The 14491-nt window shown below is 47.2% G+C and overlaps 1 protein-coding gene across 1 annotated transcript in view; it reads right to left on the bottom strand.

Moving 5' to 3' along the window:
- Positions 1-5094: 5094 nt before the first annotated feature.
- Positions 5095-14491, bottom strand: part of LOC147666393 (collagen alpha-1(IX) chain-like) — a 69046-nt gene continuing 59649 nt past the window's right edge. Inside the window, exons 4-5 of the mRNA XM_086949095.1 lie at positions 5631-6027; positions 5095-5106 (exon numbers count right to left, since the gene is read on the bottom strand). Coding sequence (XP_086805221.1) covers positions 5095-5106; positions 5631-6027 — 409 coding nt within the window. The remainder of the gene's footprint in view (positions 5107-5630; positions 6028-14491) is intronic.

Below are 14491 nucleotides of genomic sequence, written 5' to 3'. Positions count from 1 at the left end.
CCCTCCATTGACAGTCGCAAAAGTTGGGAATGGGGCACAACTCCTGAAAACCTGTTAACGATAACAGGTAATTTATTAGAAATTAAAATGTATACCACGCCCTTTCGCACTCCCTGCTGGGGTCAGTACAGCAACCAAACAAAGAGAAGAGAAGCCCCCACATGAATTGGGTCTACCCATTAGGTTTCCTGAATGCAAAGAATATCGGGGTCAGAAATAATACAAAGTCAGTCTTATTCTGTTGCCCACACACATTCCAGGTAACAAATGTATATGTGTCGTTAAGACTCAAATAATTACTAACTTAAATCTGTCTTTATAAAAGGAAGACTTCCTCACATAATTCAAATACCTTTTTAAATAACGTGGGTTCGTCAGATGCTTACATTTATGTGTTAACTTTGAAATCAGAAAAAGAGTGTGCTCATCTTGCCTCAGAATTTAGCTAAAGGATGTTTAGTATGAAATGCTTTTGAACCTAACTTTCTACAATTTCTTTCTTTCTTACATAATTTTCCTAAAGTGTCTGTTTATGATAATGTCTTCAATATCTCTGGTTTTCCCTTTAAAGAGGTCTTGTGCAAGTGGGTCCATTGCTCGCTATTTAGTTTATATTATAACAATTATTTTTAGCTGGAGAACCACCAAATCCTAATATAAATGGGGTCTGTTACAGTCAGATTAGGTGCTTTGCTTATTCAGTTGACATCCTTTTAAATGATGGAGTCAAGCTATCCTGGCTGAAGACGGCTGATAGCCAGAAACCGGACCCAGGATGCTTGATTCCGGTCCAGGAAAGACATGGCTTGGCAGTTCGGGCTGGACTGTTCCCATGAGGCAAAGGGTCAAGGCTGATTTGCATATGGCCATGTCTAAACTGGGGTGGTGTGGAGTGCAAAAAAACGATGGATTTAGGCCCAGATCTCTGTACTGGGGTGAATGTATAACATTGTTCTGCATTCTGTCCATCAATTGTTGTTTTTGCATTTGTCACCCCGAGTGGGATGGGTATGCTCAGACGTGAGTCCCATGCTCTCCACACCACTGGAGTCAAGCTATCCTGGCTGAAGAAGGCTGATAGCCAGAAACCGGTCCTAGGGTGCTTGATTCTGGTCCAGGAAAGACATGGCTTGGCAGTTCGGGCTGGACTGTTCCCATGAGGCACTGGGTCAAGGCTGATTTGCATATGACCATGTCTAAACTGGGTTGGTGTGGAGTGCAAAAAAACGATGGATTTAAGCCCAGATCTCGGTACTGGGGTCAATGTATGACATATTGTTCTGCATTCTGTCCAACAATGGATGTTTTTGCATTTGTCATCCCGAGTGGGGTGGGCATGCTCAGACGTGAGTCCCATGCTCTCCACACTACTGGAGTCAAGCCATCCTGGCTGAAGACGGCTGATAGCCAGAAACGGGTCCTAGAATGCTTGATTCTGGTCCAGGAAAGACATGGCTTGGCAGTTCAGGCTGGACTGCTCCCATGAGGCACAGGGTCAAGGCTGATTTGCATATGGCCATGTCTAAACTTGGGTGGTGTGGAGTGCAAAAAAACAATGGATTTAGGCCCAGATCTCTGTACTGGGGTGAATGTATGACATTGTTCTGCATTCTGTCCATGAATTGTTGTTTTTGCATTTGTCACCCCGAGTGGGATGGGTATGCTCAGACGTGAGTCCCATGCTCTCCATACCACTGGAGTCAAGCTATCCTGGCTGAAGACGGCTGATAGCCAGAAACCGGTCCTAGGATGCTTGATTCCGGTCCAGGAAAGACATGGCTTGGCAGTTCGAGCTGGACTGTTACCATGAGGCACAGAGTCGAAGCTGATTTGCATATGGCCATGTCTAAACTGGGGTGGTGTGGAGTGCAAAAAACTTGGATTTAGGCCCAGATCTCTGTACTGGGGTGAATGTATGACATTGTTCTGCATTCTGTCCATCAATTGTTGTTTTTGCATTTGTCACCCCGAGTGAGATGGGTATGCTCAGACGTGAGTCCCATGCTCTCCACACCACTGGAGTCAAGCTATCTTGGCTGAAGACGGCTGAAAGCCAGAAACCGGTCCTAGGATGCTTGATTCCGGTCCAGGAAAGACATGGCTTGGCAGTTCGGGCTGGACTGTTCCCATGAGGCACAGGGTCAAGGCTGATTTGCATATGGCCATGTCTAAACTGGGGTAGTGTGGAGTGCAAAAAAACGATGGATTTAGGCCCAGATCTCTGTACTGGGGTGAATGTATAACATCGTTCTGCATTCTGTCCATCAATTGTTGTTTTTGCATCCTTTTAAATGAGCCTGAGTCTACCTTGCCTGCATTTTTGCAGAAGCTAATAGGCTTTAGCAAGATTTACACTTAAATGTTCCCAATATCTATACCACTTCAGAACTTCTTAGCAGTCCAAATGTATTGTTTTGACAGCAGTGCAGATGAAAAAAGCAGTATTACTTCTGCAATCTGAAAGATTCATTAAAATATCTTCTAGAGTTTACATCGTCTTTGAAATTCATGAACACGGTGTTGGAAAATATATCCTCCCTAGGAAGCAAGATACTAGTTTGTTAATATTGTCTCATAACAACATCGTTTGTTTAGGAAGAAACATTCAGAAACATTCCTCTTCTACAGGGCTTCACTGGAGCATGATATGTTGTTTTGATATTATATAACTGACTGCTTATGGTTTGTAAAAAAAGATGTAATGGTAAATAACATATATTGTAATTACTGTTTCTGACTGCAAGAGTTAACATGTTGCTATGTGAAGTAAGCATTAGAAAGAGAAATAAAGGGCCAGCAAATTTAAAACGTTTTCAAAAGTATGTAATTTCATATACTTTGGTAGTCCAAAAACCTTCCATTGCATATGTTTTGTCTCAAGGATATGTACACTGGTTTTTTAATGTTTTGGAACAGATCTAGAAACGAACGATTCATAATTAAATATCTCTGACTCAAATTTACCTTTGATTGTTTTTAAGAGTCATTTAATGCTCTTATAAAAAATGTTTATCTACCAGCAATGCAATGCATCAAGGTAGGATATATTAAACCCCTTCCATGCTCATGACGAGCTCAGCTCGTCATGCAGTACACTGGTCGTGTGCTTATGACGAACTGAGCTCGTCATGAACAATGGGATTCATAGTAGGTCAGCACCCAGCGGGAATTGCCTTAGGAGTCAAGGTGTTAAAAAACAAAAGGTATACAAGTGGTCTGAGCGCTGTGAAGAGCCAGCTTACAAGCCTCCCCAGGTGCCACACCAGGCGTGGAACACACTCTTCTAATCCAGAATGGAATACTTAAGAGCAGATTATAGACAAATTGGTGGAAAGAAAATGTATCCTTTGTAGCAAAATGTTGGTGAGATATGAAGAACTGAGTGTCATTGCAAGACACAAAGAAATTGTGGGTGCTAATATGTGTACTAGAGCAAGATGATCATGTGCACTGCAACATCACTGCAGAGAGGAGGTTGCATTATAGGAGCAGTACTATGATGAACAAGCAAAACTAGAAACTGTCCTGTGATGTCTTTGAAATAATGGATGAAATTATTACTAGGGTTCTGGTGGTCGCTAGCCATAACAGTACCACCTGACTCAACACCATACACTTTTAATGTTTAAAAGCAGTTCTGAAGTGTGTAATGTTCCATTGGCACTTTAGAAGATGGAAACCAATTCACTGATGGAAAGGATTGATTTTGCATCCTGTAAACAAAAAAGAAAGCACCAATAACCCACAAAGTTTTACAACCATTGCACGTTTGCATAGTGAACATAAACTTCTGCCCACCTAGAATTAAATGAGCAAGAGGACTGGGTGACTCAGAAGAAAATTCTACCACTGGAGCAAACTGGCTTCAGAAAAACAGAGCAGAGGCCTTAGACAGCATTATGGCCATCAACCTAATGGCACAAGAAGCTCCCGTCCATTGAACTTCTACTTGACCTCGGTGCCACCTTAGAGTAAATAGGGTGACACTTTGGTGAAATTAACTTCCTAGTGTTTCCCATTAACCCTCTCATCTGCTATTTGTCTACTTCACACTGATTGTTGTGTTAGTGATGAAAACTGGAAATTATACCTAAGTGGGAAAATATATAGAATCGTGGCCCTTAAGCAGGGCTGCTTGCTAGTCCCACTACTTTTTAATCTGTTCAGGCTAAAACAGGCAGAAACTGGTCTGGGGTTCCTTGTGATTCCCTCTGGAAGGGACCTGGACTGCCATTTGTGCTGGACTGTTCCTACTGGAACAGGATCACATCTAATTTGTATGTGGCTGGTCTCTGTCTTGAGTGGTTTAGTTGTCAAAAAATGATAAACTGCAATGTAGCCTGGGAAATTACCCCAGGTTGGATTAATTCACTTTTTTCACCTGTCACCTGTCACTTTTTTGTATAGCGGATTTCCACAAGCACACCGGGGGATTTTTAAGAACCATTAAAAAGTAAGACATGCACATAAATTCACAGCTGTAAATCTGTGTTACACTTATGTCTGACTTAAAAAAAACATTTTTAACTAAGGTTTACATCTTTGAGCCCTATATACATTTTCAATGACAGGATACTGGAAAAAACAGTCCCGTTACTATTGGGGACTCTTGGATAACAGAAACAGTTGTTTTGATATAAGTTAAGTTTACAAAATGCTAAAAACAATTCTGACAAAGTATGTCTATGGTAACAACATGAAATTATGGAAATAAATAAATTAGGTGAGAAAATGAATCCTTCCTATTTTTCTTTTATGTACTGTTGTGGTTTTATGAAGTTTCAAAAAGGAAACCCTAATATCGGAGAATGGGTACGGGGCAGGGGCGGCTCTAGGCTCATGGTGGCCCTGGGCAGGGAGCGTAGGTAGGGGGCCCCAGAAGAGGGGGTCCGGGCGGGGCGGAGCGCAGAGGCCAGTGAAGAGGGGGGGTCGGGGTGTTTGGAAGTGGAACAGAGCCGGAAGCCACCAAATCCTTGCCGGGACCACCACGCAAATATGTATCCATCCACAGAAAATTATTATATTAAGGATATATATTGGTGTGGTGGCCCCTGGGGTTTGGTGGCCCTGTGCAGGTGCACAGCTTGCACATGCCTAAGGCCGCACCTGACGGGGGACAAAGAGCTGGTTCAAGAGGTCAAGAAGCCGTTGCTCCTTGTTGGGCCAGCGCTGCAGTGCCCTACAGGTCCCCTGAAGGGTCTCTTTAGCATTGGGCATTGCAGCGCAGGCCCAACGATGAAGCATGACATCCTCTAGGGGATGTATGAGGGCAACGTAAACAGTCCCATTGACTGTCCATTCCCAGGCACTCTCCACACTCTTAGAGATCATGCCTTGTACCCCCCCCCCCACCCCGCCCCCCTTCCCCTAGTGTTCCTGCGGAACCCTAGCCCTTTTATTGAATTTTGTGGTTTTATGAAGCACAAGAAAATACTCTGAAGCAAAAAAAATACTGAAAAGATAAAAATAATAAACAGCTTAACAGAAGTTAAAACAACAATAACTCAAATGAAACAATACTTTCCTACATGTTTTTTTTTAAATTCAAGAGGGAAAAGAGAAAAGCAAAACATTTGCAAACAGCTTGAGTCTGTAAAATGACAAATACAAATTTAAATTAAGAAACTTACCGGAACTGAGATCTGTGGGTTACTCTTCAGTTTGCCCAATAAAGTGTGACCTTCCACGTTAACTGGAGCTCTGGGACCGATTTTTATCGTTTCAATCTTGATGCAGTCGATAAAGAGTGACACTTTGTCATTTTCCACACTGATTAAAACTTTATGCCACTGGGAATCAAACAGGAAGGGCAGGTTGAAGAACCGGGCAGCATGAAGCCTCCCGTCCACTCCTTTGTAAAAGAACTCAATGGACTTTGCTTGGCCGTTAATCTTCACTGCAATTTGCTCACGCCCATAAGAATCCCAAATCTGCCAGATGCTCCAGTTTTTCTGAACTGTATTTCCAGTCATGCGGAAGGTAGCCAGAAATGAATATTCCTCTGGAAATCCATCGGGATAAAGAAATCTGAAAGGATAAATCATTTCATATGTATTTACAAATGCCTAAAAAAAAATTAAAGGATTTTTTACAACTGAAATATGTAGCGTTTTTTCACTGCTATAGGTTCCATACATTTAACACTTTCTGCGAAATAACATTACACATGTTTGAAGATCATAGTATTTTGCAAAGAATTAATACCATCAACCAGCATGTACTAGCAGAGTATTGCACTTAACTTTTCTGATATTTCATTGTGACACCCAAAAGGCCTCATGAAAAAGTAGCTAAAGAAATATCTGTCTTGTTTGGCTGTTTAGAATGAAAGTTGTCACACACACCTGGGCTATTACTAGGGATTTACTGGGCCTATTTCACAAATGTAAATGTACACTTTTGAGTAATTTTACGACTGCATGCTATTCGCAAATGTATTTTCCTAGTAGTATCCTTACTATAGTATCTCCGCACATAAACGATAGGACAGTCCTAGCTTTAAACGAGCAGAGACTTCGTAGTTGTAAAGCTACTACTAGCAAAATATCTTTGTGAAAAGCAAACAATCGCAACTTGCACAAAAGTAATGTTTGTCTTTCTGAATCAGGCCTGTAGCTTCCTCCCTAGCCTCGGAGCATGTAAATGATTATGCCGTGCACAGAGCTCGGTATTGCACCTCTTTATCCTTCAGCATGTAGCGTTTAACTTAACATTCTACATCATGTGTTCTATCAACCTCACCCAAATACTTACGTCACTGTTCTAGGTTGTCCTTCACGAACTAAAAAGGGTCACATCTCCTCTAACTCACAAGGATATTGTGATGGAATCATGATGTCAGCGGGTTGTGGAATCTGAGGACATTGGGTGTTCTGGACCGGAGAACGGGCGTAACGGGCAGAGAGCAGAGGTGTAAAGTGTTGCTGTACCTCAAGGTAATCCAGAATAAAATACTTAAAGCACTATTGTTTTATGTACTTTGTATAAGTGGCGACCAGTTGCCTGGAGGTGAATCCGCAGGAATTGCGTGCTACTTTCAATGAAAATATTTTTTTGGGCTAAGACGCTCTTCGCGATGGAGAGTCAAGAGGATACAGAGGCATCTATTTTCTTTCTTCTCAAGCAACTATTCCAGTTTCCTGATTTATCGTACTGTTTGGTGAGTATTAGCGAAGTCAGGAAGATTTGCGGTACCTTTGATGGAACTGCCACCCGTTGACTCTTATGTTTAAAACCACATTCCCAGGTAAGGCTTGTGCCCTCATTCTAGGAGTGAAACAAAGCTTGCGTTCCAGTGCAGAAACCATGTTAACAGATCAAGCATGGTATGTTGCTTCGCACTTCTGTTTGCATGTCGTCTTCCAGTGTCACGCGGCATGTCTGATGCAGCTGTGGTGTTAGACCTGGCTTTTACTGCTGGTTTATACCCAGATTGTTTGCTTTGTGGTCTTCTGTTTCTGACTTGTTTTTGTTGGTTTTATGACTCTGGGCGCTTCACCACTGCTGATCAGTACTAAAGTGCCTATGCTCTCCCTGTAAATTGTATGTATGGATTCGTGTTTCCATAATTGGCTGATTTGAATTACTAGTCAGTCCCTAGTACAGTGCACTGTATGTGTCCAGGGCCTGTAAATCAAATGTAGCTAGTTGCAGCACTGATTGTGCCACCCACATAAGCAGCCTGTAAATGTAACTCAAGCCTGCCATTGCAGAGCCTGTGTGTAGTCTAATACTGCCATGTCGACTTGGCAAATGCACAGACTTAGAATGCAGTTTGAGAGTGGTAGGATGCACACCTAAGTTCATCAACGTACTCACATTTTTTTTCTTTTTTCTTGTTGTTTATCCACGCTTGCATGCTGACTGGACCCGTGCCTCACCTCAAAGCACGTTTTACATAATTCAAAACATTTGCAACGTTGTGACGCTCCAATTCCAATCACACAGCTTAAAGCAATGATTGCAAAATTCCTCTTGTATTTTAATCCATGTTTATTCCAATTTTATCCTTGATTGATCAGACTTTGCTACACTGTACACGGTTAGACCGATGAAAGTCCCAATTTTTCAAATGAAATAATTATGCCCATCCAGGCCTTTTACTGCTCCACGTAGGTACATACAATTCACATTAGGCAGCTCTGATTTTAAAACATCCAATGCATTTCGGGCATTTTTTTGCCCTTCGTCAGGGATAGCTGTCAAGTTAAAACAAAGAACCTCTGTTAATGTCTTTTATGCTCATAGCCTTAATGGATTCACAAAAATCTCAGTTTTTAATCAATCATATTTAAATGTTTAAAATCATATTGAAATAACCGAATACCTTATTAAATCACCACATTGATGCCTTAAAAAACATTTTTTCACCCCAAACTAAATAACACCCTTTAGAGTGTCCGCCGAATGCGGTGACCCCCCCCCACTTCCATCCTCGTTCTCATACCTGCCAAATAAAACCGCGTAGCTTGACGAATTCTCAGTTACCCAATGTGCTTCAATTAACTCTGTCCACACTGTGTCTGTCAATCCTCCCACACGCCTTTCATGCACAGCCTAACCGCCCAACATCATTGCTTTTACCACTTCTATCCCGGTTGTAAACCCTCTTGTGAACCTGTTTTTCTTACATACCTGCTCTTCCCCCTTCTCTGCTTATCTCTTAACCGACATCTTCTCTCATTTACTGTGTGTTGCCGAATGGAGTTTCAAACAACTAACTCCTCCCCCTCCATACTCCTTAAATACTTCCCCCAACTTAACTCCCACCAATCTTCTGCCTCATTCCATACATGCTTTGAGGTGAGGCACGGGTCCAGTCAGCACGCAAGCGTGGATAAAAGACAAGAAAAAAGAAAAAAAAATTGAGTACGTTGATGAACATAGGTGTGCATCCTACCACTCTCAAACTGCATTCTTAGAATTACTCTTACCTCAAAAAACGGCAGTTTGCACCCAGCATAGACTGTTTGAACCGGATTATGAGTGCACAGCAACAGCATCACGAAGAAGACTGTGTTTAATTCTCGATAAGGAAACAATGAACTTTTGTGGTTGGCTCTGAGGCTCATGGTTGTGCAGCACTTTGAAATAAAATCAATGTATTTTACGGTTACTTTCTGAGTCAGTGAAAGGAGATGAGTGTACTAAACACGAGAACATATAGATTGTATTGTTTTGCACCTTAAAAACATGTTTTGTTTACACTAAAGGTGAAATACAGCAGGGACTGTTGAGGATCGAACTTCGGAACAAGATGGAGGGAGTGGGAATCATGCGCAAGGGATTGTGGAACAGGTAACTGGAGGGGAAGGAAAACGTAAGGAATGAGGCAGAAGATTGGTGGGAGTTAAGTTGGGGGAAGTATTTAAGGAGTAAGGAGGGGGAGGAGTTAGTTGTTTGAAACTCCATTCGGCAACATACAGTAAATGAGAGAAGATGTCGGTTAAGAGACAAGCAGAGAAGGGGGAAGAGTAGGTATGTAAGAAAAACGGGTTCACGAGAGGGTTTACAACCGGGATAGAAGTGGTAAAAGCAATGATGTCGGGTGGTTAGGCTGTGCATGAAAGGCGTGTGGGAGGATTGACAGACACAGGGTGGGCAGAGTTAATTGGAGCACATTGGGCAACTGAGAATTCGTCTAGCTCCGCGGTTTTATTTGGCAGGTATGAGAACGAGGATGGAAGTGGGGGAGGTCACCACGTTCGGCGGACACTCTACAGGGTGTTATTTAGTTTGGGGTGAAATAATGCTTTTTAAGGCATCATTTTTTTTTTTTTTTTTTTTTTTTTTTGAAGACGTTTATTATTGTAGAAGAAAAAGTGCAGTACATATGGCAGAGCCTACAACCCTGCGGGCCGGCTGCAAGAAATCCGTGAATTGTAGGGGCATAGGGTTACAGGGGTAGGCATTATGCATCAGCTCATTCTTTGTTTGGCGTGCTTCTTCACTGGCGGATTATGTATACGTTTCACATTTCGCACATGTTCTGTTCCATAATTGACGTCTCATTTTACATTTTTTTTCTATAATTCAACCAATAACTTTCCAACATAAAACAGGAATGATCATATCAGCGTGTCCCATTGTGTCTGTGCTGCCAGTGCCGTGCCACATATCATCTGTGCGCACGGCACCAACGTCCCATCAACATGTTAGGCATGCGCCGGTGGCGCATTAGTGAAATGCGGGGTCTATAGCTCGCGTGTGTGAGTAGCTGTGAAGCTGGTGTGGAACAGGTTCGGTGGGTGGTGACATCCCCCCGTTCGTCGGTTCAATGTACGACGTGCGTGGCAGACACAAGTGTCGCCCCTGTTGCATATTCGGTGGGTGGCACCCTTTCCTGTGTTCCTTGTCGAGTGTCCAGTCAGTGGCGCTTGACCGCCGCTGTGTGACGGTGGGTGTTCACGCAACTGGTAAGAACAGGAGTGCGGAATCTTTAACCTGTGGTTACGTGGGGGGGTCAGATATGAGGGGGGAGGGGGGGGGAAAGTGTACTCGCGGGGGCTAGGTCAGGGCGAAGTTGCTAAGATCCGTGGTCGGGCTGTTGTGTGGTGGAGGGTCCTCGTGTATGCGGCTGATTGTTGATCGTGGCTTGTACGTCGGGGGGAGTCAGTGCTACCTACATGGAGGGGGGGGGGCCAGTGTGGCGTGCGGTCCTGTCTATGGTGTCGCCGCTCGTGGGGCGCCTATCCTTCTCAGCTGACTCTGCGTGAGCCCCCTGGCCTCGCCTTCCTCCCGCAGGGACCCCAGGATATCATTCCAAACATGTGCGATCGGGAACTGCCTCAAACCCGCTATCTCTTCACTTCGCAGTGCCGTGCCCTCTGCTCTGGCCCAGTTGAGAAAGGATGTGTACCAGTGTGTGGGGGTTGGTGGTTCTCTACTTTTCCAGTGCCTGGTGAGCAGGCGCTTGGCCGTGATAAGGCCTAGGTCCCAGAACCGGGCTAGTGTTTTATTTTGTTTAGTTCTCTTGTATAGCCCAAGAACGCATGCCTCCCATGTGTTGGGTAGCCCCGGGCCTGTGCCGTGCGTCAGGAGCGATGTCACCTCCCCCCAGTATGTGGACAGAGTCGGGCAGCTCCAGAGCATGTGTAGGATGTCGGCATCCAGCAGGTCGCACCTGGGACAGGCTGTGGTGTCAGTCGCGAAATACTTATTTATTCTGTCCGGCGACAGATACGCCTGATGCAGTATATACAATTGAATAGTGCGGAAGCGGGAGTTGCGTGGGATGTTCACAGGGCTGGCTAGGACCAGTTTCCATTCTTTGTCTGTCCACCCCCTCCCCCGATGGGTCGCCCACTTGTCCCTGATCGGTTGTGTGGACCTCTGAGTGTGCATGAGGAGCGCCTGTGCCAGCCAGTGTGTAATGTGTGATCCCCTGCCCATAACATGCAGGTACTGGATCAAGTAATGAAGTTGTGGCTCCTCCTGGATGTCCCCCCAGGACTCCGTGTACGTCCTCACCACTGACGCGTGGAGCAGGAATTGCCCTGCTGGCAGGCCAGTGCTCACCGATAGTTCCGCAAAAGGAAGCAGGCCCCCGTCCGCGTAGAGGTCTCCCATTGTCTCCACTCCGGCGGCCACCCAGGGCTCCATGCTACGTGGTGACACCATCCCATTCCTCCGGGGGGTACCCAGCAGGGGAAGGGCGGGGGCATACGGTTTGACGTCCTTCGTCAACTTCAGGCAGCGAAGGAAACATTTGCGGGCTACGGCCACGTGCAAGGGCAGGGGGCGAGGCCCTTTGGCCAGTGGGTGAAACAGGGCACACACCTGCGGGTGTGTCCATTGGCGGTCTGCGTTGGCGGTGTCGTCGAGGTGTGAGTCGCTAAGCCAGTACGTGACCCACTGCAGCTGTGCTGCCAGGTAGTATAACTCCATGTTGGGGACCGCCAGCCCCCCTTCCGCCGTCGGGGAGTACAACTTCGCTAGGGCTACTCGTGGGCGCCCTGTGTTCCAGATCAGGCCTCGGAGCATCACCTCCAATTCGCGGAAGATCCTTGTGGGGACATATAGCGGGACGTTCGCAAAGTGGTAGAGTAGTCTCGGTAGCGCTATCATTTTAGACAGAGCGATCCGGCTAGGTACATTCAACGGCAGGGTCCTCCAGAAGTTCATCTGGGCCCTCAGCGAGGACACGGCGCGCACCAGGTTGCCTTCCAGTATATTCTGCGGGTCTCTATAAATGTGGAGCCCGAGGTACTTGAACGTGGTCGGGTACCAGGTGAGCCGGGCGCCACCAAGGTGCACCTCACATTCCTCCAGGTCCGAGCTGAAGGCGAATACTCCGGACTTAGTCCAATTGACTCTGAGGCCCGATACCCCTTCAAACGTCCGGAATATGTCCGACAGCGTTGCAGGCACCGTCGTGAGGTCTCGCACATAGAGTAATAGGTCGTCCGCGTAGAGCGAGACCGTGTGCACCCCGTCTGCCAGTGGGATCCCCCATTCCACTCCCTTGTCCCTCAGTAGAGCCGCCAGGGGTTCGATCGCCAGGGAGAAGAGAAGGGGCGACAGGGGGCAGCCTTGTCTGGTACCCCTGCGCACCCGCACCGTCTCCGACAGCAGCTTGCCCGTCCTTACGCGGACGTTCGGTCGCTGGTATAGCAGTCCGACCATATCCATGAAGGCATCACCAACGCCGAGTTTGTCGAGCACCGCTCCCAAGTACGGCCACTCCACCGAGTCGAAGGCCTTCTCCAGGTCTAATACGAGGCACCCCGACCTCGGCCAATGTAATGTGGCCGCTTCCTGGACCCGAAAGAGACGTCGCAGGTTACGGGAAGTGCTCCTCGCCGGCATGAACCCGTTTTGGTCTGCATGCACCAGCGCCGGGACCTCTAGGGTCAGGCGGCGGGCCAGCAGGGAGGTGAACACTTTGTAGTCCGTGTTCAGCATGGCCAGTGGCCTGTAGGACCCCATGCACGTGCTATCCCTGTCCGGCTTCAGCAGCGAAACCAGGTTCGCCTCGTTTAGAGAGTTTGGGAGCGCCGAGTCCTCAATCGCGTGTGTGTAGAGCTTGAGCATCTCCGGGACCAGTACGTCCAAGCAGGCCTTGAAAAACTCGGCAGGCAGGCCGTCGGGGCCGGGGGACTTGCCGTTGGACATTGCGAAGATGGCTTCTCGCAATTCCTCTTGGGTGAATGGGCCCCCTAAGTCCTCCTGCTGTGCGTTCGTCAGAGAAGGCAGTTGGATGTCAGCAAGGAAACCCTCTATGGCGGCCGTTGAGACCCTCAGCTGTGACTTGTATAGAGCCTGGTAGTGCCCCACAAATGCCTGGTGTATCTTGCTCTGTGTGTACACGATTTCCCCTCCAGTTGTCCGAATGGCGGATACTGGTTCCGTGCGGGATTCCTGTTTGACCAGCCAAGCCAGCAACCTCCCCGGTTTGTCGCCATGTTGGTGCACCCGCGCTGAGTGGGCCGCGAAGTTGACGTGTTTCAGTCTCTCTAGTAGCATAGCGTGTTCCTCACGGGCCTCCCGTAGCCGGTCACTCGCTCCGATCACTGCCTCTCGCTCCCAACGGAGCAGGTCCGCCTCCACCTTGCTTAGGTCCGCCTCTAACTTTTTCTGTATGCTCCCTTGTGTGCCCAAGCAATGCCCCCGTATCACCACTTTGAAGGCGTCCCACTCCACATTTGGGGAGGATGCCGTGCCCGAGTTGTCGGCGAAGTATTGCGCTACTCGGGCCTGTAGGGCGTCTCTGAAGGGTGCGTCGAGCAGCAGGGCGGGTTGTAGCCGCCACGTGGGTATTGGTGGGTGTGGGCGTTCCCATGCTATCGTCAGCGTGTGTGGGTTGTGGTCTGAGTGTGTCCGGCCGAGGTATTGCGACTCAGTAATGTGCGGTAGCATTTCCGTTGTCACCATGAATCTGTCCAGGCGGACATGTAGCGTGTGTGCCCCCGAGTAATATGAATATACCTTGGTGTCCGGGTTGTGCGCGCGCCATGCATCCCTGAGGTCCCACTGTGTCGCCCATCTTGCGAACGCCTGTGCAACCCCCAAAGATGTAGCATCTGGCCTGGGTGGGGTCGAGCGGTCTAGCGTAGGGTCTAGTACTGTGTTGTAATCTCCTCCCAGTACCCAGGGGACTCCGTGCCAGGGTGCCAATTTTTCCGATAGGTGTGTAAGGAAGCTTCCCTGGTCTGTGTTTGGAGAGTAAACGGACGCCAGAACTACTGGCTGCCCGTCCATCCGGCCCTTCACCAGTACATACCTCCCCCCCTGGTCTATGAGCACCTCAGACATTGTGAAGGGGGTGCCTGGCCTAACCCACAGTAGTGCCCCACGGGCAAACGATGAGTATTCCGTGGCGTACAACTGACCCCTCCACCTGCGCCGTAGTGCAGCCACCTCCGCCCCACATAGGTGTGTCTCCTGCAGGAGTGCGATTTGTACACGCTGCCTTTTCAAGTAGGAATATATCTGGTATCTGCGCGCCGGTGTGTGCATTCCCCTGATGTTCCAGGTGCATATCTTAATCGAG

The sequence above is a fragment of the Lissotriton vulgaris genome, unplaced genomic scaffold (genome assembly GCF_964263255.1).
Source record: "Lissotriton vulgaris unplaced genomic scaffold, aLisVul1.2 SCAFFOLD_5318, whole genome shotgun sequence".
Classification (NCBI taxonomy): domain Eukaryota; kingdom Metazoa; phylum Chordata; class Amphibia; order Caudata; family Salamandridae; genus Lissotriton; species Lissotriton vulgaris.
The sequence above is the reverse complement of the archived record's forward strand: the minus strand, read 5'-3'. Positions and strand labels throughout refer to the sequence as shown.